This window comes from Salvelinus sp. IW2-2015, linkage group LG2 (assembly GCF_002910315.2).
Source record: "Salvelinus sp. IW2-2015 linkage group LG2, ASM291031v2, whole genome shotgun sequence".
NCBI classification, from domain to species: domain Eukaryota; kingdom Metazoa; phylum Chordata; class Actinopteri; order Salmoniformes; family Salmonidae; genus Salvelinus; species Salvelinus sp. IW2-2015.
In genome coordinates, this window is record NC_036839.1 from 32,472,070 (window position 1) to 32,498,998 (window position 26,929).

The 26,929-nt window shown below is 44.5% G+C and overlaps 1 protein-coding gene across 1 annotated transcript in view; it reads right to left on the minus strand.

Moving 5' to 3' along the window:
* Positions 1-20,675, minus strand: part of epha3 (eph receptor A3) — a 980,965-nt gene extending 960,290 nt beyond the window's left edge. The window contains exons 1-3 of the mRNA XM_070448470.1: positions 20,417-20,675; positions 9,716-9,780; positions 2,014-2,674 (exon numbers count right to left, since the gene is read on the minus strand). Of these exons, the coding sequence (XP_070304571.1) occupies positions 2,014-2,674; positions 9,716-9,780; positions 20,417-20,519 (829 nt within the window). The 5' untranslated portion in view covers positions 20,520-20,675. The remainder of the gene's footprint in view (positions 1-2,013; positions 2,675-9,715; positions 9,781-20,416) is intronic.
* Between the last annotated feature and the right edge of the window lie 6,254 nt (positions 20,676-26,929).

The window sequence follows — 26,929 nt, forward strand, 5'->3', positions numbered from 1 at the left end:
TTACCATTGTACTGTGGACTTTCCTGGTCTATCAATGTATCAGTGTTTTGTACTTGTCATGTTTTGTTTTTTTGAAGACCCCAGGAAGAGTAGCTGCTGCTTCTGCAAAAGCTAATGGGGATCCTAATAAACAAATAAAATACTCGTTGAGGCCTATACAAACCTACACCGACAACAAAAAAAGATAAAATAAAAATATAAACATACACAGGCACGCAGTACAAACAACACACACACACACAACACACACACACACACACCACACACACACACACACACACACAACACACACACACACACACACACACACACCACACACACCACACACACACACCCTGCAAAGACAAATAGAAAATGCTGCGTCACTTCTCAAAGAACACATTCCATGAATATTCAGTGAAGCAAAGTGTTCTCCTACATTGACTCAGAGTTACAAAAACACACACAGATAGGAGAAGTGTTCTGGAAACCTAAACATATCACGGTGTTAGCGAGCCACTCTGTTACCCACCGCACCGTACACTGGCCCCTCAAACTCATCTGTCTGTTAACACTGGGGGCCGAGCTGCGCACTGGGCTTCTCGCTTGTCGGTTACACGGGGCTGTGTATGTGTGTGTGTGTGTGTGTGTATGTGTTGTATGTGTGTGTGGTTGTGTGTGTTGTGTGTGAGTCACAGTTGCAGCTGTCATAACGGCGTAACATAGCCCTTATTTAGAGCTCATTAGCGCACAGTGAAACAATAATAAGAGATTGTCAAATACACCAAACATTCACACACTCACACTGACAGGAGAGAGAGACAGATACAGAGACAGAGACAGGAGAGAGAGACAGAGACAGAGAGAGAGACAGAGAGGAGAGAGAGCAGAGAGAGAGAGAAGAGAGAGAAAAGACAGAGGACAGAGAGAGAGACAGAGAGAGAGAGACAGAGAGAGAGACACAGAGAGAGAAAGACAGAGACAGAGAGAAGAGGACAGAGAGAGCGCGACAGAGACCCAGAGAATAGAAGAGGAAAATTGCAGCTCAATACCATTTGTCTGTCTTTCTTTCACTTGTTTCTCTCCAGAGAACGAGACAGGAAGGAAATGGTCTTCTTTCTTTCTTACCCTTGACACCAGAACTTGACCTGGGAGATTACCTTTGATCTTTAATTCAACATGACTCATTCATCCTTCCACACACTCATCCATAGAATAGTGAATGCACAGAGAGTGGATCAATATCTTCACACAGCGATCAACACAGAAAACATTCCCATCTGAAAAGAGAGAAGAGGAGTAGATGGTCTCTTGACTTTCTGAGCTGTAGTCATTTCTCTGGGCACAGTGCTCCCATTGGAACAAAAAGTTCCCCTTACACACACCATCTCATCATATCACCATATCTTTGCACACACAATATCATATAACATAATCTTCTCCAGGCCTATTTCCCAGCCCTCCGCCCATGTCAAAACACCCAAAACACCAGCCCAGATCCCTATCATGTCCCAGCCCTCAGCAGCACACACCCATTCCTCTGATATCCCCCTCTCTCCATGGCCTCCAACTGCAGACATACACACAGAAAACTGGTCCTTCCTTCATCCTGATGAGGTGAGAGAGGAGGAGCTCACAGATATAACTACTGTAAGCTGGGCCCTCTACCATACACACAGAACTCCTCACCCAACCCTCATACACACACATACTGGGTTTCTAGTGGTTAGAGCAAAGGCCAGAAATGGCCGACAGGTATGAGGTGTGTGTATCTGTGTAATAGATCAGAACTTTACCACAGCTGAAACCGTGCTTTCAAAACATTACAAGGTACTGTGTACACTCAGAGCCAGTGTTGAGTATCGACTAGGAATGTATATTTCAGCGATGGAGAGGAAGGGAGGTGAAAGGGAGATAAAATAAGAAATAAAAAAGAGAGGGGGGAAGAGAGAGGGGGAGAAGAAACCAGAGGGCAAAATAAAGAAATAAATACAGAACTAAATATAAGTACAGGGAGTAGTATGACTGTCGTACCTTGGCAGGAGCTCCCTCTCTCCTCATAGCCGACGTTACACAGACACTTCCCTATGGGCACTAGCCACTCTCCCTCTGTACTACAGTACATACGTGGTGGCTCCTGCTCCTTGGAGTGATTGACACACGAGCCCTTCACCTCCACCAATGAATGAGAGTCCATGGGCACCGTGTCAGGGAATGAGGCCAGGTTCCTAACGATGAACGGGCACAGCTTAAAGTAGACCCTGACTGACACCAGCGCCACACACGCCCCCACGTCCTGGAACGCCAGGTAGAAGCCCTTCTTGGTAAGAGGCCCCACCTCCCGGACCTCCGTGTTGAGCTTCAGAATGCGGTCCCCCAGGTCCATTTGAGTGAAGCTCTCATCTGCAGCGATGGTGTCGATCTTGGAGAACTGGTGTTCTCTGAAGCGGCTGCCCTGGTCCTCATCCGTCTCCAGGTACAGCAGGTTGAAGGTCTCCTTGCAGGTCCCCAGGACCAGGGGGATGGAGTTACAGTCTCTCAGGGTGAACTTTAGCTCCACGTAGATCTTCTTGGCCGACTGGCGGGGGATCCAGTTGGTCCTCAGCCAGTTGTTCTGACTGTACTCCATCACGTTACACACCTGGAAGGTCCTGATGGGAGTGTAGTGCTCGTCTACTCCGCTGATCTCCTCCCACTGAGAAGAGAGAGATGGAGGGGGGAGGAAAGAAAGGGGGAGAGAGAAAGAATGTCATTCCAATTCTTTATTCTAAACACACCAGGATAATCATACATCATGTAGTTTAGTCTCCATGTCYCAACGGTTAAACTTTTAATCAAAGCTGTGATGAATAGGGAAACACTTGAACAATGGTTATTATTGTGGCTAAAGTGACACTTATTAAATTGCATGGCTTTAAATGACATTATTCTCCATCAGTCATGAATGGCTGAATGAATGAGTCTCTCCTACACACAGAGGTCTGCTCTGGGTAAGTGGAACTTCATTTTAATGATGAACATAGTGTGTTTTCTATTACAATAATAGTGATTTACTTGGCAACCAACAGCATTCATCATTTCTCTTATTTTAACCGTCCCCCATTTCTCTTGCTCTGTCAACATCATCCTTTCTCCACACTCCCTCTCTCTCTCTGATTGCAGCTGTTGAAGCCAGGTATTATTTTCACACACATCTTCTACATATGGAAGTCTCTTTCCAGCATTAGAGGGGATTCTTTGTCGTCCTTCCACAGACTTTTAGCAAGGGTACGAACAAGGGTACGAACAAACCTCTCTCTCTCTCTCACTTTGAAAGGAGATGACTGTTGGATCTAGGGAACAGGGTTTATACTATTACGAGTTCACGTGTCTTCATGTAGAGCGATATGATGCACATTGAAATATATAAAATGTAATTGTTAGTGCTGGCTCGTTCCACTAATGCTGTCTTTGTATAAGTTCTCTGTGATCCACAAACACTGGAAGAGGATCCCCCACACACACAGGCTTGCCAGCGCGGTTAGAGAGGGGCAGTGGAAGCAGAGGTTAGAAATGAAACCCAGGTGTGAGCTCAGAGTAACTGAGATATGCAATGGTGTTGTGTGTTGTGTGTGTGTGTGTGTGTGTGTGTGTGTGTGTGTGTGTGTGTGTGTTGTGTTGTGTGTGTGTGTGTGTTGTGTGTGTCGCGTGCGTGCGTGCGTGCGTGCGTGCGTGCGTGTGTGTGTACCATCCCATTCCAGAGAATGACTGTGCTTTAAACCACTGCTGACAAAACAAATGAAAGTTATTCTACGATGTGCAGATCATACACTGCAGAATAACATATTGCATGGACCATCCCCTGCCATACATGACATCATTGTGACAAACTTCACCTTTCCCTCGCTCCTTTCCACTATTCCTTTCTCCTTTTTACTTTCTCCCTCTCTTTCTCCCTCTCTTTCTCCCTCTCTTTCTGCATGTCTTTGACACACACACACACACACATGCACAGCATGAGACGTCATCTCTCAACTGTACAGCCTCTCGATCCTCTCTAGCTGTGATGATGACATTGGGCTTGTATAACTATCTCTTTACAGCACTGACACCAACAAGGAGGGGGAGAGGGGATAGAGAGAGGGGGGTTAGAAAAAGGGGGAAAGAGGAGAGAGAGAAATGAAACGGTTGAACCAGCAGTTGGCAAAGCCCTAACACGACTCCCCAGTGTGCACTGGCTATGAAGGCAGGCCAACAAGCATGCTCACACACACACACAAGCTGCCAGCTAGCTGAGTCTCTGGCAGCGGGGTAGTGAGAGAGGAGAGCTGGTGTTTCAGAGAGGGGGATATGTAATAACCTTATAATCCTTCTCCTGATCACGTTACAGTGGAATTACATTAGTTAGAAAAGACTGACATTTCTACAGCCCTGTGGTAGTATCATATACATGACCCCTGTGATTTAGCCTTCACAGACACACACTCACACACACACACACACACGTACAAGTGCATCCACTCTCACACACAAGTTTCTCCGTTTCCATACTCGTCCTCTTAATTGAAATGCCTGTGAGGTCAGAATTACAGTTACTGGGTTTCCATTATTAAAGGGAGAGAGTGGGAGGAGGGAAAGAGAGACAAAAGGTCAGAGAGAAAGAGTGTGTGTGCTCCAGAGAGAAACACACAGAGAGAGAGAGAGAAAGTGACAGATTGACAGACAGAATGTACTCTATCAGGCCAGTGTTAGGCAGTAGTAGGGGTCTAAAACTAGCAACACCACTTTTCTATATGTCAGCACAACTCTCTCACACTAATTGATATAAAACAACATTCAGACCCTACCCCTGAACTCTGACACCTGTCCCCAGGTCACGGGGGTCCACCTAATGATCAGACACTCTTGACCAAGAAGCGGGCTTCCCAGGCCACGTCAAAGGCCTGAGGGACACAATGACACATTTAATTKAGTTGTTTCCTTGTTTTCAACCATCTAAGGTATTTTCTGAACATAAAATTGAAACAATGTATATTATTTACAGTTTGAATCAATGTATTCAGGGTTTAGAAATGTAATGGAGCCGGACACCTGATATCGATGGCTGTGACCCAACAGAGAAGGTCAGTGGTGAAACCTGAAGCTTCATTGATCTGACTAATGTCCAATAAGGAGTCCGGTTCAGCTGCTTGATTGAGACAAGTCATTTCTTTACTTATTTTTCACTCTTAATTCTCTTCATTCCCACAGTGTGGTAGTAACCAGAGAAAAGACAAGTGCAGAGCAGCTTTAGTTTCCTGATCTGGGTCACCATGACAGAACTCAGAAGATTTTCATCACAGTTTTGACCAGAGAAAAACCAGAACACTACCTACCACCCCCCACCCCCCACCCCCCACCCCCTACAGTCCCCCTCTATAGCAGGCCCTCTCCAGGCCTCACCATGTGCTAATCTCTCGTTTATGGACAGGCTTTTCTCTTCTTCCCAGTGCAGCTGGGGGCCTCTCACTCAGTCAGACAGTCAGTCAGTTAGTCAGTCAGTCAGTTTGTATTTGGGGGAATATGGTGCTATGGTGACTAAGTGAGTTTGGGTATTACAATACATGGAGACTGAGGAGTGGTGACGCTGGCCAAAGAGCTGTGCCATTAGGCTCTGGACTGGAGAGCAGTAATGTAGTGTGTCTCTCTGGGATTGGATGGAGCGATGCAAGAGTGCATAGTGTGTACATGTCTTTGCAGGCCCAGACCTCAGGCTCCAGCACCATATAGAGTTTCTCATTAGTCCAGACATGATATTCAGTGGGAGATGAGTTCCTCCCTGGTTCCTCAGACAATGTGGAATATATCTGTAAATTGGTGGGGTAAATTGTTAGGGATTTCTCCTTCCAAAGATGTGAAACATAGGCCTGCTGAGGGCACCATGATGATGAGGTCGTCCACATCTTAATCTACAATGGATCCTAACGATGAGTCATCAAGAACTCCTAATCGACACCAGAGTGACCGTGACACACCCCCCAGGGCTATGACTGAATTAGAATGAGGCTAGTGTGCACAGTGGGGTTAGGGTGCACAGCGGGTTAGGGTGCACAGTGGGGCTAGGGTGCACAGCGGGGTAGGTGCACAGTTGGGTTAGGGTGCACAGTTGGGTTAGGGTGCACAGTGGTTGGTGCACAGTGGTTAGGTTCACAGTGGGTTAGGGTGACACAGTGGGTTAGGGTGCACAGTGGGGTTAGGGTGCACAGTTGGGTTAGGGTGCACAGTGGGTTGGGTGCACAGTGGGTAGGGTGCACAGTGGGGTTAGGTGCACAGTGGGTTAGGGTGCACAGTGGGGTTAGGGTGCACAGTGGGGTTAGGGTACACAGTGGGTTAGGTGCTGTTTGTGCTGTAACACCAGAGCCCTTTGCTTACAGACCAGGGGCATCTGTCACCATCAATGTGTGTGTGTGTGTTGTGTGTGTGTGTGTGGTGTGTGTTGTGTGTGTGTGTGTGTGTGTGTGTGTGTGTGTGTGTGTGTGTGTGTGTGTGTGTGTGTGTGTGTGTGTGTGTGTGTGTGTGTGTGTGTGGTGTGTTGTGTGGTGTGGGCCCCATGCCACCGTATTTTGAGAAATAATTTCAGAGGGACTGGCTCTCAGGACAGAATGCTTATCAGCCGCCGTCAGCCAACGACATGAGTAATACCCATGATTCACCTTGAGACGTGATCATCAGCACTCTCCTCTCCCCCTCTCTTTTCATTCAGTGCTCTCTGTCCACCTTCCTCTTCATCCAGCACACTCTCCTTCCCCTCTCTTTCTCTTCATCCCCTCTCTCTCACCATTCAAGACCACAGCAGGCAGTGGTTTCTGCAGAGTTATTCAGTAGTGTATCTACGTACCGTACCTTAGTTCAACCCACTCACTGTATTTTCAATCTGTTCTGAATCTTTCTAACTTACATAGAGGAATTCCCACTCTCAAAGGTTATGTCAATTACCCAACCTGGCTTCAAACCCAGTCCAAAATAAGCATGAAACATTAAAAGTCAGTGTTCTGTAAGTGTGTTTGGTTCAACCTTACAAAATAACCTCTAGGTTTTATAGTGCCGGTAGTTATATATAGCTGGGGGAAACCAGGGCTGGCAGCTCTATAGAACAAATGAGCGGATTACCTTCAGCTCCAGCCAGCCAACACTTAATAAAGTTCAGAGGAGAAATTGTCTGCTGCAGCCCATGAGGCCAGTTCTATAACGGGTAGACAAATAAACACAGTAGACCAACACACAGAATCACACACACACACACACACACACACACACACACACACACACACACACACACACACACCACACACCACACACACACACACACACACACACACACACACACACACACACACACACACACACACACACACACATACGCAGACTTAGACCGTGGCATTGGTAGAGACACGGGAGGAAGTAGGTAGAATAGGGAAGGAAGTCATGCAGTTTTGTGTTTTGATTGTTTTGTTGTACTACTGAGTTAGTAAGGTTTGATCTCTGTGTTGTAATACTAGGTTAGTTAGGGTTGATCTCTGTGTTGTAATACTAGGTTAGTTAGGGTTGATCTCTGTGTTGTAATGCTAGGTTAGTAAGGTTTGATTGTTTGTTGTACTACTGAGTTAGTAAGGTTTGATCTCTGTGTTGTATATTAGGTTAGTTAGGGTTGATCTCTGTGTTGTAATACTAGGTTAGTTAGGGTTGATCTCTGTGTTGTAATGCTAGGTTAGTAAGGTTTGATTGTTTTGTTGTACTACTGAGTTAGTAAGGTTTGATCTCTGTGTGTTAATGCTAGGTTAGTAAGGTTTGATCTCTGTGTTGTAATGCTAGGTTAGTAAGGTTTTATTGTTTTGTTGTACTACTGAGTTAGTAAGGTTTGATCTCTGTGTTGTAATACTAGGTTAGTAAGGGTTGATCTCTGTGTTGTAATACTAGGTTAGTAAGGTTTGATCTCTGTGTTGTAATGCTAGGTTAGTAAGTTTGATCTCTGTGTTGTAATGCTAGGTTAGTAAGGTTTGATCTCTGTGTTGTAATGCTAGGTTAGTAAAGTTTGATTGCTTTGTTGTACTACTGAGTTAGTAAGGTTTGATCTCTGTGTTGTAATACTAGGTTAGTAAGGTTGATCTCTGTGTTGTAATACTAGGTTAGTTAGGGTTGATCTCTGTGTTGTAATGCTAGGTTAGTAAGGTTTGACTCTGTGTTGTAATGCTAGGTTAGTAAGGTTTGATTGTTTTGTTGTACTACTGAGTTAGTAAGTTTGATCTCTGTGTTGTAATACTAGGTTAGTAAGGGGGTGATCTCTGTGTTGTAATACTAAGTTAGGAAGGTTTGATCTCTGTGTTGTAATACTAGGTTAGTAAGGTTTGATCTCTGTGTTGTAATGCTAGGTTAGTAAGGTTTGATCTCTGTGTTGTAATGCGTAGGTTAGTAAGGTTTGATCTCTGTGTTGTAATACTAAGTTAGTAAGGTTTGATCTCTGTGTTGTAATACCAGATTAGTAAGGTTTGATCTCTGTGTTGTAATGCTAGGTTAGTAAGGTTTGATTGCTTTGTTGTACTACTAAGTAGGGCTGGGCGGTATACCGTATTTTACTATATACCGGTATTGATGCACAGACCGGTTTGGGTTTTTACYTTACCTTCTATAACGATATTTGAATGTTTGGTTTCTTAAATGTGATATGCTGTGTGTAACGTCCATTTTTATAACTTACACCACTACTTGAGTCATCCCTCTCCGCTCTCTCTCTCCATGCCACTTTCCACACAGACATAGCCCCGCCCCTTGCCACTCAAGCAGTGCATTTGTTGTTGCTTGACAACGAGACACTTGCGTTCAGTCTGCATGGTGAATGCAGCACATGCAACCATGTTGATGACAACAATGTTTCCTCTTGCTTCTTAATATAAATCCTCTATAATTACAATATTAGTTTGTGTTTCTTACATCTGCAAACAGCTAGTTTGTCTTTTCTTAGCAAGTTTTAGMTAAATCGTGTTAGCCGCTAACGCTAATCACTAGTTAGCAGGCTAGCTAGCTAATAAATGTCAGAAACTGATGGAAATGCAGGAAATAATTTTTGGTTGAAGTTGAATTGAACAGTATAAAACAATCAGAATGGAGAAAGATCCATTGACATCACTGAGAATGTATGTGTTGCCACAGTAGGGTCACTCACTACTCATCAAGCACATGTACAACTTTTATTATTCAAAAACATAAAATACCATCATACTGTCCAAAATATGGAAAAATACTCTGATATGATATTTTGGCCATATCGCCCAGCCGTACTACTAAGTTAATAAGGTTTGATTGCTTTGTTGTACTACGATGCTAGTTAGGGCTTTATTAACATGTGTTGTTGTTCTGTTTTTTCCAACAATCCAAACCATATTACATAACATATATAACATATATGTYATATGTACATCTATAACCATATTACAAGCTGATCCTCCTCCTCTTTAACAAGACCAAAAAACACAATCTGTCTCCCCATCCACCCATTTGTTGAGCCCATCACATACTTAACCTATGGATAGGTTAATCCCACTTGATTTAGCTCATAGGATTACAGAAAAGAAGATAAGCTTGTATTGTTTGTTCGAAATGTCCTAAGCACCATTAAAACCTACAAATCTTCTGACAGGACAGAATGCTGACAAACAGGWTAGAATGTAAAGACGTGTGTAAACCATGAGACATGTATCTACGACATGTATCTACTACTCACCCCGTGTGATGGGTAGGAGATCCATCCCAGCTCCCCCTGGCTGGCTTTGGAGTCCAACAGGTTCACTGTAGAGAGGAGGAGAATAACAACAGGGATGAGTGTCGGGAAGTGACTATGGGAAAGCAGGTAGTCCTGGCACCACTGTGGACATTTTGAATCACTATCCTTCTGATGTCTAATTAGCCTCATCCTCCTTTCTCTCTAAACCTGGCCTTGGGTCCTCTAGTCAAGAGCCATTACCAGGATAGTATTTACCCAGCTGCTCAATTCTCAGGACTCCTTAGAACACATAGACACACACACCAGGCCTGTTTCCCTCTGAGGACTTCCTAAAGCTAACCAAAACAGAGAGAGCCTGCTGCACTGTCCTCCAAAGCAAGAGATGTTCTGTTTTGTGGCGACCTGGAAGGCTGTTGAGTCACTGCTACAGCTGTGTGAACTGTCCCTCCTCTGAGTTGTATAGTACTGATACACATGTACTGTACGGTCAGGAAACCACATATGCTGTTACCAATCTTTGGATCTACAATCCCTGTCAGCCTGTAACTCTCATGTTCTAAGCTTTATAATGGCTTCTTTAGGTTTTCAGATAAATCATGGGCTCTGACTGTACATATGTACAACATTCATTATTACACTGTAAATATGGAAATTATTATATTATTTCACAAATTCTAGCTTTTAATTAATTCTTTAGTTGTTAATTAATTTAAACTTCTGTCTAACGGTCATCGAGAGCTATGGTTAGATTGTGTGATCTGAATGGTGTGAGTGTTATCAGACATACAGTACATGACCAAAAGTGTGTGGACACCTGCTCGACGAACATCTCATTCAAAAATCATGGGCATTAATATGGAGTTGGTTACCCCTTTGCTGCTATAACAGCCTCCACTCTTCTGGGAAGGCTTTTCACTAGATGTTGGAACATTGTCGTGGGGACTTGCTTCCATTCAGCCACAAGAGCATTAGTGAGGTCAGGCACTGATGTAGGGGGATTAGGCCTGGCTTGCAATCACCGTTCCACTTCATCCCAAAGGTGTTCGATGGGGTTGAGGTCAGGACTATGTGCAGGCCAGTCAAGCTCTTCCACAACGATCTCGACAAACCATTTCTGTATGGACCTCACTTTGTGCACGGGGGCATTGTCATGCTGAAACAGGAAAGGGCCTCCCCCAAACTGTTGCCACAAAGATGGAAGCACAGAATTGTCTAGAATGTCATTGTATGCTGTAGCGTTAAGATTTCCCTTCACTGGAACTAAGGGGCCTACCCCGAACCATGAAAAACAGCCCGAGAATTATTCCTCCTCCACCAAACTTTATTTTTGTGTGTGTTATCTTTATGTATCTTTTTTTTACTCAGGACCCACACAGGAGCTCAACTTTACAGTTGGCACTATGCATTGGGGCAGGTAGCGTTCTCCTGACATCCGTCAAACACAGATTCGTCCGTCGGACTGCCAGATTGTGTAGCGTGATTGATCACTCAAGAGAACGCATTTCCACTGCTCCAGAGTTTAATGGTGGAGAGCTTTACACCACTCTAGCCGACAGTTGGCATTTTGCATTGTGATCTTAGGCTTGTGTGAGGCTGCCTGGCMATGGAAGCCCATTTCATGAAGCTCCCGACGAACAGTTTTTGTGCTAACGTTGCTTCCAGAGGCAGTTTGGAACTCAGTAGTGATTGTTGCAACCGAGGACAGATACTTTTTAAGCGCTTCAGCACTCGTCAGTCCCGTTCTGTGAGCTTGTGTGACTTACCACTTCGCATTTGAGCCGTTGTTGCTCCTAAACATTTCCACTTCACAATAAAAGCACTTACAGTTGACCAGGGCAGCTTTAGCAGGGCAGAAATTTGACAAACTGACATGTTGTAAAAGTGGCATCCTATGACGACAGGTGTGGCTGAAATAGAAGGGGTCTCCACAAACTTTTGTATATATAGTGTAGGTGGACCTATGTCGGCGAATACAGCACGGCTTGAAATGCTGCTCTCCCAATCAGCATCCAGAATCCAAACAACCCGTTTTATAATTACTAAGACAGAACAGTATGATAAGAGCTGTGACACAGGGCCTCTGGTGGGCTGCAGTGCCGCTAGTGCAACAACAAAGCAGGGAAAAAGCTAATTTAATCTTGATTCAATCTTCCTTCAAGATCTGTGTTTTCTAGGGAGGCTGGGATCAGATATGCTGACTAACAAGTGTTTGAGAGGAGAGTGAAGATCTGTGTTTTCTAGGGAGGCTGGGATCAGATATGCTGACTAACAAGTGTTTGAGAGAAGAGTGAAGATCTGTGTTTTCTAGGGAGGCTGGGATCAGATATGCTGACTAACAAGTGTTTGAGAGGAGAGTGAAGATCTGTGTAAGTCTCTATGGCAGGGTTCCTCAACTGGCTGTCCGCAGGTGGTTTTATTTGGCGCCCCAAGTTTTCGTGGGGAAAAAATGTTTTACAAACATTGTTGGACATAAAAACACCAGGAAATCTGCTCAAAATTATACTAATTTTGGAAATCTGTTCCCAGGTATTCCTGCGCATAACAGAGAGACACATCTGATTGTATACAAATATAAGCAAGGTTTGAAATGATTATGTTTTAGTCAAACATTATATCTGTTTGGGCTTCTTGAGGTCTACAAATGAATTATAATTCTGTTCCAGCCCCCGACCATCCACTCAAGAAGAAAATCGGCTGAAGCTAGTTTATGATCCCTGCTCTATGAGGAGTTCTGAACATGCTCCCAATTGGGAGAGGAAATTATATTGATTTTCTACCTCCCTTTCCAGTTTGCACAGGATCGAGGACAGTGCAGAGTGGAGAAGAGAGAGTATAGGAGGGGAGAGGAAAATAAAGATTATTAGCACATTCCAGACTGAAGCCAACAAAATTGAGGCTCACCTAAATTCTAGCCAAACAGGGTCCGCACGCACACACAAACTCCTATTAAAGCTAATAAAGCTATCTGCTGCTGTCAGATTATAGCAGTGCAGCATCCAGCTACATTGGTTCCAATTTACATTTCTCAACGAGCCAGGCCCCATCTCAAATTGAGCCAAGCGAGGGAATTTGAGAGCAGAAAATTAGATGGCTCTATCTGAAGCTGCCTCTCCAGCTGCATGGGCCGGAAATCACCACCAAAGTCCCACACACTCACACAAAGATCCACATGCACACAAACACACACACACACAAATACATGCCCAGACACTCACACAGAACACTCACACAGACACTCTCTCGTCAGTGTGACTACCCAGTCAGTCGGCCGTAGTGTGTTTCAGAAAGCACAGACTTTTTATGGTAACTAACAGTAAAGAACAGTATTAATAGCAGTCTTCTGAGTAGACTACTGCTGGTCTCTGGTCTGGGCGCAAACAACATGGGATCAGTCAGGTGAGTCAATACGGGAAAGACAGAGACAGAGTAAAACCACAGGCCTAATAGTTCCATCTGATGTAGAGAATTAGCTTTTATTGAAGATTTCAGCTCTGCAGCAAGGTATACACAGGGTTGTAGGCAGACAGGATGCACAGTGAGCAGTGTCTGCAGGAACACATCAATATGATATAGAAATCAGTCTGCCCAGACTGTAGGGAACACGCCTGTTATGACTGTCGGTTGTGTATGTGTGTAAGGGTCTGCAGTAGTCTGTCTGCAGCCAGGCACATCTGCAGGTTGTGACTGTGTGTTCAGGGTGAAATGTTCTCCTCCCATCATGAATTATTCACACCGAGTGTCGCTGTGTCTGATGCTGCTGCTGGTTCCTCTCACAGCTCATGCATGCAACTAGCTCACAGTCTCACATCAGAATTAGACGTTCATCCATGTTTCTCAAACGTCAAATTTCGAAGTTGTTCCAAACGTTATATTTTGAAGTGAAGGTTAGGTATTAACTCTGAATGGTTAAGATAGGCTTAAAAAAACTTTTTATCGCTGGATTTGAACATGCAACCTTTGGCACCAGAGGCTCTAGGGGCAACAGTGAGCGCTGTCCTGTCTCGACTTCCTCAGGCATGGATGGAAGCCGAATACTGACTTGTATCACGTGTGACGTGGCTGCATACACGCATGTACACACAGTCTGTCTCTCTAATAAACACATACATTGTGAGATATTGGATAACCTATAAACACCGCCTATACATCACCTCCACCACTTTACACTGCTATACCTACAAGTTGACTCATAACCCACAGTCCCCGCGGTTATGTCCGCAGGGTCATTAAATATCGGGGCAGACAGGTTACGGTCATTAAATATTGTGTGGCTGAAGGGCGTAAAGAGCAACAATACCTTAAAAAAGTAATACATGTATAATTCTCGAGCAATTTAGGCTTCATTGAGGTCTTTCTTTTAGGCTATCTGGTATTAGCGTATAAGCCTAAACTTTAGGGCTTAACTGTAGCTCGCCAAATAGCCTACACAGCCAATCGCCAAATAATGCTTTTGGGAGCTAGCAGAAAAAAATTACGTACATTTCATTCAATAAGACAAAAGCTGCAAAAGGAGAGTTGAAAATAAAGAGACGGGAGGGGCCAGAAAAGTAATGTTTGCAAAAGATTTGGTGAAGTGGAAAAATATGATAATAGCAGTGCCGGCTATGTTATGTGTGATGTTTGTGAAGCGCTATGCAAAATCGACAGTCACAAGACGGGAGTTCAAATAGGACTATGGCACGTCAAGGGAACTGTAGCCTACTGTTCAGATGGGTTGAATGGAAACTGAAATCTGGACACTGACTGTAGGTCTATAACCTCTCACATAGCCTTAATAATAACTCCTGTAGAATTAAGCATTTATTGCAGTAAAATTATACACCAAAATAAGGCAACAATTGGACTTGGGAACAGGAGTGGAGAAATATTATTTATTTATTTATGCATCTTGAGATAATTAAATGCTCAGTTAGATACCATCTGTAGAGGTGCGGTCTTAATCATAAAAGCATCATGAAAGCTGATAGTATTTCAACAACTTAAAATATGCATCGAAGCCGGACTGAAATCTTATCAGAAACACGTTGGGTCGTTTTCACAGCTTGCTTTTTCCTTACAACCGGTCAAACTGATGTCATTTGGACATTTTGCACATAMAATCTTTACTTTTTTGCGTTATTGTATTTTTCCCTCAGTCCCTAACTAAACGTATTTGCTCTGCGAAAGATGAAAGAAAAAACTTTACCGATGTCAACTAGAATGAAACATCCATTCTATCGACCTATTCCATTATTCTGTTGAGCAAAGGTGTATTTAGTCTTCTAGGGCAACATACGACAAAATAGAAGATACATGTATCTAATTACAGACAAGTTGACTAACAAATAGCCTACCAAAATGTCGGAAATTATAAGCAGAAACATATCGAAATCAGGCAAAAAAAATCCTGCACCCCGGTCAAAAAAGAATCGTTATGCCGTCATTGACTGTAGCCTATAGCGTATTTTCTATATTAGCGGGTAAGGGTTGGGTGCGGACCTCAGATTTTCAATTTATCACATATAGTCGGGCGGATGCGGATGGGTTATTAGCAATTGCAGGCAGATGCGGATGAACAAACAGCTGATCCGCGCACCACTAACCTACAGGCCTCCCATCCAGCAGATAGGTATATCACACACACACACAGAGAGAGAGAGAGAGAAAGAGATGGAGCACTATTTTTAAAGCGGGAGCATGTGTAAGCACATTTCCAGACCCCCTGAAAGGTACCATCGCTCACAAACCTCTGCTCCTCCCAGCGGGGCTACTGCCCCGGCCTCTCCGGGCAAGGCCTCCCTGCCACCGGCTAAAAATACCACCGCCTCCCGGCGCCCTGGCAGGGAGAGAAACTACCGCGCGTCACGCAGCCAGACTCACCACTGCCGCCTATTCACACACGCACGCGCTCCCGCACACATAGGCTAAATTTAGGCCTACCAAGCCTTTCTTTCATTTTATGCTGCGCACTCACTGCTCAAAGTTAACTTACACTGAGAAAATACACTGATCCGTTGGTGCAAGAATCCCTCTTCAAATCAAGCCAATAGGCCTACAATATCACATACATTCTGGCCAAATTATCCCCCCTAAAATGAACAATCCTAAAAGTGGCCGTATTACTTTCTACTCCTGGGGTAGACGAATTGCAATACGAGACACAGTGTCGTAGCTCATCAAAGTTCGCCCATGACTATGGCTTTAGACAAGCACTGCTAAATGGCAGAAACATGTATTTGCTTCTGTAAATATGAGTGTGTATAGCAGGTAGTCTGCCCAGATAAGAGATGAGATATTAAATAAGAGTCATCGCTATAACTCTGTGTTGTGGATTACAGGGACATACAGTATTACGGTAGGGAGTTTATCCATTGTCCTGCTACTAGCCTTAACCAATAGCATGTGGTCCTATACACATTTGATCAAAGTCATAGCCTATTGAAAACATGAATATATGGACATGGTGATACAATTCAGTATATAGGTCGCACCATTTTCACAGCATTGTTTTCTCTGAACAGCCAATAATTCAATTTGAATTATGAGTCTATATAGGCAGGTCCAAGTGAAGGGGTATTTCACAATTCGTTGTTCTTTATTTTGGTTGATTTTATTTTTGTTATTTTAAAGAAAACTACAATTACCTTATGTGGAAGGTAGAAAAAATTGCGTCACCAAGTTTTGGTCCATGACCGAATAGTCTGACCTCGCAGTAGGACTCTGCCCTAGCACACTCCCAGCTAGCATTCATATGGCTTTTAAAATAGCACAATATCCTGCTAAAACTTTAACAATATATTTATCTGCAAAAGCAATATATTTTTCTTATGTCAGTTCAAATTGGTTTTAAGTGCAATGGGTTTTGAAGATCTCACGAGGACCTGATGAAACAGCATCAGATAAAACAATAATAATGGGTGGTATAATGATGTGGGGAAAAATATAGCATGGAAGTACTGAGAACAACTTTTCTAAACTTGTCTAGTGTTGCAATAGGCATAAGTTCATCCAAAAGAAAACAATAAAAAAAGATATAGGTATAAGTAAATWAATTAATTAACATTTATAAAGTTGAAGGCCTGGTGGGGAAACATCAGATCCCTAAAATCTATTTTAACATTAAAATGCTGATCATGCGTAGGGCGAAGCATGCGCGTGATGTTGAAACTGTACCTTGCCGAAGTTGTTGAAAGATTTATTCGTTCATCAAATAAACACAAGAGTAGCTAGAAGTTTGCAATAAAAACAAACAATATATGTTGGCTAATTATTAAGAGTATTGTCATCATCATGATCATTAGGCCTATAATTAATGATAATGATGAATAGCCTGATATTATTGTGTAATTATCGTTAGTATAATTAACCTAATGAACCTCTAAATCTTGAGAGGAAGCATAAAAGGTGACATAATCTTAGTTGTCATGTAATAGTTAAGTTTTACATTTCTAAAACGTCCATATTTTCCCCCGCCTTACAACAGGACTATATCACCTGCTTCACAGTTTATTCTGAACATTCACAAAACACACACACACGCGCACGGTCAGGTTGTCCTAAAGCTATCCTATATCACAGTCTATTATTTTAGGGTATGGGTTTTATATAATGCAGCCCAATGAGCCATGCGAGTCGTGGTTCTGCTAAGCCCCAAAGTAGGGCGTTACGGATTGAACAGTGGTTGGACTATTACTATTGTCGATTCACGACTTTGTATGCTCTGAAATGGTAGATATGATATTTAGCAACAAAATGCAGTGAATATTTCCAATAGGACGTTATTTTATTTAACTAGGCAAGTCAGTTAAGAACAAATTCTTATTTACAATGACGGCCTACACCGGCCAAACCCTAACCCGGACGACGTAGGGTCAATTGTTGATGCATAGCCTATAAACTTAACCTACATTTTGCGGAAAAAAGCTATATAGGCATATCAAATAAGATCAACTTGTATATAGCCAAGGCCCCATTTTTTGTTCTGCACTCATAAAAGTAAATAAACCAGATATCCATGCTCCATGTACTCTGAATTTTAAAATTCACGGAGAAAATGTGGCTTTGTGCTAAAAGTTTTCTTTATGAAAGGGACTTATGCAGTGTAGCCTGTAAAGGAAGGGAGGGGGTTCTGACTTAACCGGGCCCCGATGACACSGTGCCTCGAGCACAAAAACAGCATCAAACAGGGAGACGATTCCTCTCTTCCCTCTTCCTCCGCAGAGTGTGCATTTTCTGTTTCTGATAGAAGTATTTTTGATACTTCTATTATTACAGATAGGCTAGAGCGCGTGAGGCTTCACGGTGAGAACGGCTCGATACTGACACTCTCTGGTAGACAGACCGGGTGTTTCGGATGGCCATACATTGCACGAAAGCAGACTTTTATAAACAATAACCTACAGACTACGAAAATAATAGGCAATTAGCAACGGATATATAGCCTATTGTTATTAGATTATTCTACCACCACAGGAGATAATAATAACTTCAAAACCAATAAATAAGTGCATAGCCTACATAGCCCTAAACAATAATTAGGCTAACAAAAATAGAACGACTAGGCCTATATTTGACTTGACTATACTGTGTATGTCGACGTCTGGCCTGCCGAAATCGAGCTGTGTGTGCTACTGGAAGTAGTGAGGTGAATAAAAGTGTAAAACAGTAAAAGCAGCCAAAAAGCATGTGCTGAAGAATCGAAAATATCAAAGATGAAATAATCCCCTCAAAATGTCAGACGTTTCTAAAAACAAAACACATAAATTGTGTCCGGCCAATCCCAACATGCTGCCCAGAGACCCATAAATATAATTAGGCCTACATCAAATCGAAAAACAAAAGTCACTTCATAATCTCCGAGCTTGGTTTATTAACCGTTTATATAGCCTATGAGTTAGACTACAATATAGGTCTAAAGATGAGACAAGGCGATACGCGCCTCTACCCAGCAGTTTACATGCATGGAGGAATGACTGGTTTGTAGCAATAGTAATTCCTTCCCGTTACAATACATTGATCATCTTAAAGAGCTATGATGTGGATTGAAATCTAGGCATTTTTATTGCCCAAAGACAAAGTTGTGTTATGTGGCCTTAACTTTGACCTCTCGCGCTGGCATAGGCCTAATCTGTCTGATCTTTGAGCATTATTCGTTGTTCATTTTGATACCATATTCTCAGGCCATTTTTTAATATTCAAGCGTTGTCCTTTCCTACAAGAAAAACACAAAAGTGATACTGTGGTCGCCTATGGTATAGGCTTCGTGCTGTAGACGATATGTCCACTCTGTTGCAACAAAGAATAGGCCTATGGGGAAATGCTGTCTAGTCGCTCGCACGTTTTCGGTTGTGTGCCTTCAAGGTCCTAGGCTATTTATTCACTTAAAGTGTTTATAGGCCTATATGTTTACAGTTCAATTATGTTACAATTCATCAGGGAAAATATATTCTATAACATGTTCTCAAATTTGAACTATAATGCCTATAACTAATGCGAAGCCTATTTCCATGTAAAAACAAGTCAATAATAGCATGACAATAAATATCTTCATTTTACTGAGCTCACCCTTGATTAGTATTTGGCTTTGTCTCACTATTGACGGTCCAAGTAGGCTACAGGAATTTCTCAAAGTACAATTACAGAGGAGCTTTGCCATTTTAAACTATAGGCCAATCATTTCATAACTGGACCATGTGTGTGCATGCGTATGTGCGGCGCGATAATAAACAACCCATCGAGAGTGCGTGCGTCCGCGGCGCGATAATAAACAACCCGTCGAGATCGGCCTATTCAAGGAAAAGTAGCCAATGGGTTAGTTAAGCAATGGAAATATCGAGTGGATGAGTCCTTGCGTACAGCGCGCTATGGGATATCAATCAGGAGAGTGTGCGTGTTCCTTCGAGCACGTCTCCACAAAGTGGGGCATATTTATATAACCCAATAAACTATCCGTGTGAATGAATACTAATTCATATGAATAGGCTGCATTTTCTAAATACACATCTATTTAGGCTAATGTGTGATCCGCTTGGGTTAAGAGGAGCGGAGGTCCACTGCCTGCCTCTGGTTCTTTAGTGTGCACTACAGCGCTTGAACTGCCTGCTTCTACTCGGTATTGTTGTCTTGGGACAATAGCCTACATGGGCATCTGTGAGTTATAATACCAAACATCAAAATGAACACTTCCGCATCCACGTTTAAAAATGTATTATTATCACTATTTAGAGAATAATGATGGAATACCAATCGTTAATTCCAACCTATAGATGCACGGACACCCCAGTGTTAAATGCCTAAAGCTGATTATCGTGATCCCCCATCCAATACCAGTTTCCATCGATTTACCAGCGGGCCAAAGCTCTTAATGAGAGTTTAAAACGCCACACGGAGTCCGTGCATCAATCCYTCTATTGCATTACATCCATMTTGGATCAAAACACAGAGTGGGTTAAAATAATTACACGATCATTTAAAAATGTGCAAAAACTCCGCCATGACAATTTTTGGACATGGTCTAACATGACATGTCCTGGCTGTCCCGTCCATCCACAGCATCAGTGCTGTTAGAACAACCTTAAATGTCTGGGGTCCAGACTGCAACACGAGCCGCTGCAGCCTAACGCTCTCTCTCTCTGGGAGCGAACACATAACCTATCTCCCCTCTCTAACATGGATCTTTACTCTTTCTCTTTTTATGTCAGACACTCTCTCACTCACTCTTACCTTCATTGGACGGGTGGATGGTCAGAAGTGCTGAGCGAATAAACGACAAGATGAACAGTAAAATAAAAAGTAGTATTGGTTTCGCGCGCGGTTTGCAATCCATGACGGCAGGCAGTTCAGAGGGCAAGACAGCGCGAGGTACATATCTCCGTAAAGCATGCGCCACTGAATGATGTGAGTTCGCTCTTTGGTTCAGACAAGAGGCTCGCGTTCAACTCGGCTCCGGGGCTGATGTCAACTTTGACACCGGAGAATGAGGAGGAGTCTGCGCTCTCTCTGTCTTACTCTCTCACTCGCTCTACTGAACGGAGACTGGCTGGAGCGGGGGCTCTCGTTTTCTGCAGGGTCCTACAGAGCTAAATCGATTGGTGAAGAGACAGTCAAGTTCACAAGAGGTCATTTTCCCAACAGATTATCAGAAGTAGAAAGCAGCAGTCCAGCAGCATTCCCTCTCCAAGCATTAGCCCAGGAGCCAGCAGCATTCCTTCTCCAAGCATTAGCCCTAGCAGTACTACAGCATTCCTTCTCCAAGCATTGCCCAGGAGTCCAGCAGCATTCCTTCTCCAAGCATTAGCCCCTAGGAAGTTCAGCAGCATTCCTCTTCCCAAGCAATTAGCCCTAGCAGTCCTAGCAGCATTCCCTTCTCCAAGCATTAGCCCAGGAGTCCAGCAGCATTCCTTCTCCAAGCATTAGCCCTAGCAGTCCTGGAGCATTCCTTCTCCAAGCATTAGCCCCAGGAGTCCAGCAGATTCCTTCTCCAAGCATAGCCCTAGCAGTCCTGCGCATTCCTTCTCCAAGCATTAGCCCTAGCAGTCCAGCAGCATCCCCTTCTCCAAGCATTAGCCCCAGGAGTCCAGCAGCATTCCTTCTCCAAGCATTAGCCCCAGGAGTCCAGCAGCATTCCCTCGCCAAGCATTAGCCCCAGGAGTCCTGCACATCCTTCTCAAGCATTAGCCCAGGAGTCCAGAGCATTCCTCTCAAGCATTGCCCTAGCAGTCCTGCAGCATTCCTTCTCCAAGCATTAGCCTAGCAGTCCTGCAGCATTCCTTCTCCAAGCATTAGCCCTAGCAGTCCTGCAGCATCCTTCTCCAAGCATTAGCCCTAGCAGTCCAGCAGCATTCCTTCTCAAGCATTAGCCCTAGCAGTCCAGCAGCATTCCCTCTCCAAGCATTAGCCCTAGCAGTCCAGCAGCATTCCCTCTTCCTAAGCATTAGCCCTAGGAGTCCAGCAGCATTCCTCTCCAAGCATTAGCCCTAGCAGTCCTGCAGCATTCCTCTCCAAGCATTAGCCATAGCAGTTCTCAGGCATTCCTTCTCCAAGCATTAGCCCTAGCAGTCCTGCAGCATTCCTTCTCCAAGCATTAGCCCCAGGAGTCCCAGCAGCATTCCTTCTCCAAGCATTAGCCCTAGCAGTCCTGCAGCATTCCTTCTCCAAGCATTAGCCCTAGCAGTCGAGCAGCATTCCCTCAAGCATTAGCCCCAGGAGTCCAGCAGCATTCCTTCTCCAAGCATTAGCCCAGGAGTCCAGCAGCATTCCCTCTCCAAGCATTAGCCCCAGGAGTCCTGCAGCATTCCTTCTCCAAGCATTAGGCCCAGGAGTCCAGCAGCATTCCTTCCAAGCATTAGCCCTAGCAGTCCTGCAGCATCTTCTCCAAGCATTAGCCCTAGCAGTCCTGCAGCATTCCTTCTCCAACATTAGCCCTAGCAGTCCTGCAGCATCCTTCTCCAAGCATTAGCCCTAGCAGTCCTGCAGCATTCCTTCTCCAAGCATTAGCCCTAGCAGTCCTGCAGCATTCCTTCTCAAGCATTAGCCCTAGCAGTCCTGCAGCATTCCTTCTCCAAGCATTAGCCCTAGGAGTCCAGCAGCATTCCTCTCCAAGCATTAGCCCTAGCAGTCCAGAAGCATTCCTCCCAAGCATTAGCCCAGGAGTCCACAGACAGCATTCCTTCTCCAAGCATTAGCCCAGAGTCCAGCAGCATTCCCTCTCCAAGCATTAGCCCCAGAGTCCTGCAGCATTCCTTCTCCAAGCATTAGCCCCAGGAGTCCAGCAGCATTCCCTCTCCAAGCATTAGCCCTAGCAGTCCTGCAGCATTCCTTCTCCAAGCATTAGCCCTAGCAGTCCTGCAGCATTCCTTCTCCAGCATTAGCCCAGGGGTCCAGCAGCATTCCTCTCCAAGCATTAGCCCCAGGGGTCCAGCAGCATTCCCTCTCCAAGCATTAGCCCTAGCAGTCCTGCAGCATTCCTCTCAAAGCATTAGCCCTAGCAGTCCTGCAGCATTCCTTCTCCAAGCATTAGCCTGCAGTCCTGCAGCATTCCTTCTTCAAGCATTATCCCTAGCAGTCCTGCAGCATTCCTTCTCCAAGCATTAGCCCAGGAGTCCAGCAGCATTCCCTCTCCAAGCATTAGCCCTAGCAGTCCTGCAGCATTCCTTCTCCAAGCATTAGCCCTAGCAGTCCTGCACATTCCTTCTCCAAGCATTAGCCCTAGCAGTCCAGCAGCATTCCCTCTCCAAGCATTAGCCCCAAGAGTCCAGCAGCATTCCCTCACCAAGCATTAGCCCAGGAGTCCTGCAGCATTCCTTCTCCAAGCATTAGCCCTAGCAGTCCTGCAGCATTCCTTCTCCAAGCATTAGCCCTAGCAGTCCAGCAGCATTCCCTCTCCAAGCATTAGCCCCAGGAGTCCAGCAGCATTCCCTACCAAGCATTAGCCCCAGGAGTCCAGCAGCATTCCCTCTCCAAGCATTAGCCCCAGGAGTCCAGAGCATTCCCTCTCCAAGCATTAGCCCAGGAGTCCAGCAGCATTCCCTCACCAAGCATTAGCCCAGAGTCCAGCAGCATCTCCTTCTCCAAGCATTAGCCCCAGGAGTCCAGCAGCATTCCCTCTCCAAGCATTAGCCTTAGCAGTCGTGCAGCGTTCCCTCTCCAAAGATTAGCCCTAGCAAAACACACAAGCTCCATTCTCAGACTGAATGGCTGATTACAATTAAATAAAAACGGATTATGTATTTATAAATACACTAAAATTATAATAATATATTACTTTTCATATTCTTAAGTCATAATGTTTCAGATAAACTCAAGTAAAAAATTAGAGCAGTGTTTCCTTGTTCTGGCTATAACTAACAGATCTGATTACTCTTAAAGCTTAGTTGATTATTGATCAGTAGTGCTGCATGGGCCTTTGAGTCTAGCCCTTTATGCACCCACTTGGGTTCCCAGGATAAGCAAGATTGGGAAACCATGAGTTAGTGAGGCTTTGTTGTCGTGGTGTAGCGTGGTGTAACATGTYCTGCTTGCTGAGGCCCCTGACACACTGATCCACAGTGACAGGACTGCCCCTACCGCTGCCTGCTGTGACGTCACACACCCCGAGAACCCAGCCCAGGATAGCTGCAGGGTGGAGGGAGAGAGAGAGCGGTAGAGGGGGAGAAGAGAAAGACAGAATCACTGTTTCAGAGTCAGCATTCGTCAATACAATATTACACAACCCAATCTCCAAATAAAACACCAAACCATGGCCTTACTGCAGCAACAGAATTACACCACGGCTTAATGTTTATATTACGCCATGTGGTGCCATATCATAGCTGTCACAGAATTACGCCATGGCTTGACGTTTTAATTACTCTATGGGGTGCCATATCTTAGCTCTCACAGAATTACGCCATGGCTTGACATTTTAATTACGCTATGTAGTGCTGTATCTTAGCTGCCAGTCAAACTCTGTAAAAGTGACACTAAAACTTAAGTTTAGGTATTAATTCTGAATGGTTAAGGTTTGGGAAAGGYTTAAAACAAAAAAACGAGTGCCTAGTACTGGGATTGAACAGGACCCTCGGAGCCGGAGTCTGTGGCTTAAAACATACTAATCTCAGCAAGAAAAGAAAGGTCCCTTTTTCAGGACCCTGTCTTTAAAAGATAATTCGTAAAAACACAAATAACTTCACAGATCTTCATTGTAAAGAGTTTAAACACTGTTTCCCATGCTTGTTCAATGAACCATAAACAATTAATGAACATGCACCTGTGGAACGGTCGTTAAGGCACTAACAGCTTACAGACGGTAGACAATTAAGGTCACAGTTAGGAAAACTTAGGACACGAAAGAGGCCTTTCTACTAACTCTGAAAAACACCAAAAGAAAGATGCCCAGGGTCCCTGCTCATCTTCGTTAACGTGCCTTAGCCATGCTGCAAGGAGGCATTGAATCCAAGATGGCGTAGCAGTCAGATGTCCTTTGTCCTCGTCCTGTCCCGTGTATATATTTTTTATATATTTTTCTTCGCATTTCTTTTTATATATATATTTTTTCTTCTTAAAAACTCAACTTCAAAACACTCTCCTGCAACCTACCTCACCAAATGTGGTGCGGATCTGCTTTTTTTCTCCTCAAAGGTATTATTCACCTCGTATCCGAAATCTACAACAGAAGCTAGCCAGTAGTTAGCCAGCTCACAAGCTAACGTGAGTAGTTCAGCTAACCACAGCTAGCGCTTATCAGCTATCCTTTAGCTCTGAAAACTATTGCCAGTTTGTACAACGCGACTCGAACCATTGAGCATACCAGACCTATTTTCTCTCCATATCCCGGATTTTTACCGCAAGCTCTGGACATTTACCACCTGGATCTTGCAGCTAACTAGCTGCTATCCCGAGTGACTATTGGCTAACATCAAATTCCGGAGCAAACACCAATTAATCCGGAGCTAGCCAGCTGAAGAGTTCCATCAGCCACTCCTGGGCTACTACATCACCTATCCGGACCCGTTTTAAAACTGCCGATGCGGAGCCGCCGCCGGGCCTTCACGACTGGGAACCGACGTTATCTGCCCGGGGAGTTATTCATCTAGCCAGAAGTTAGCCAGCTCACAGCTAACGTGAGTAGTTCAGCTAACCACAGCTAGCGCTATATCAGCTATCCTTTAGCTCTGAAAACTATTGCCAGTTTTGTACAACGCGACTCAGACCAGAGCATACCAGACCTATTTTCTCTCCATATCCCGGATTTTTACCGCAATCTCTGGACATTTACACCTGGATCTTGCAGCTAACTAGCTGCTATCCGAGTGACTATTGGCTAACATCAATTCCGGAGCAAACACCAATTTATCCCGGAGCTAGCCAGCTGAAGAGTTCATCAGCCATCCTGGGCTACAATTACCTATCCGGACCCGTTTTACACTGCCGATGCGGAGCCCTACCGGGCCTTCACGACTGGGATAAACCGACGTTATCTGCCCGAGGGAGTTATTCAACTGGCCCCTCATCGCGACGTAACCCCTGAACGCCATATGCTAACTGCGGCCCGCTAATCGTTAGCTGTCTTGAGCATATCGGTGCTATCTGAACAGGTCTATCGAACAATCTTACGCCGCGGGCTAGCTTAGTGGAGGCCTCACTACTCCATCTACGGCTGCCCGCCTGGACACTATGATCACTTGGCTACATAGCTGATGCTTGCTTGACTGTCCATTATTCACGGTACTCATTTCCGTTTAATTTGTGTTTTATCTGTCGGCTCTGTGCTTTAACTCAGGATCTGTGTGTAGTTAATCCGACCCTCTCTGCCTAGCCGTCGCCATTTTTAACCTGCTGCTGCTGTGTTAACTGACTAGCTGCTGTTATCTCACACTGTTGTTTTAGCTAGCTCTCCCAATCAAGACCTGCAATCACCTTTATGCCTTATTGTATGGTCTCCCTCAAATATCAATATGCCTTGCATACTGTTGTTCAGGCTAGCTATCATTGTTTGGTTTGCAATGGACCCCCGTAGTTTCACTCTCCGTACCTCTGATACACCCCTCGTCCACCCACACATGCGGTGACTCACCCATTGAGACCAGCATGTCCAGAGATTCAACCTCTCTATCAATCACCCAGTGCCTGGGCTTGCCTCCGCTGTACCCACGCCCCACCATACCCCTGTCTGCACATTATGCCAGAATCTATGTCTAACACACGCCCATAAAATCTGCTTCCTTTTTATTCTTTGTCCCACGCTCTAGGCGACCAAGTTTTGATAGCCTTTAGCCGCACCCTCATCCTACTACTCCTCTGTTCCTCGGGGTGATGTGGAGGTAAACCCAGGCCCCTGCACTGTCCCAGTCACCCTCATGTTGTTGACTTCTGTGATCGAAAAGCCCTTGGCCTCATGCATGTCAACATCAGAAGCCTCCTCCCTAAGTTTTGCCTTACTTCACCGTTTAGCACACCCTGCCAACCCTGTGTCCTTGCCGTGTCCGAATCTGGCTTAGGAAGGCCACCAAAAAATTCTGAGATTTCCATACCCAACTATAACACTTTCCCGTCAAGATAGAATGCAAAAGGGGAGGAGTTGCATCTACTGCAGAGATAGCCTGCAAAGTTCTGTCATACTTTCAGGTCTAATGCCCAAACAGTTCGAACTTCTAATTTTAAAAATTAATCTCTCCAGAAATAAGTCTCTCACTGTTGCCGCCTGCTACCGACCCCCCTCGCTCCCAGCGTGCCCTGGACACCAATTGTGAATTGATC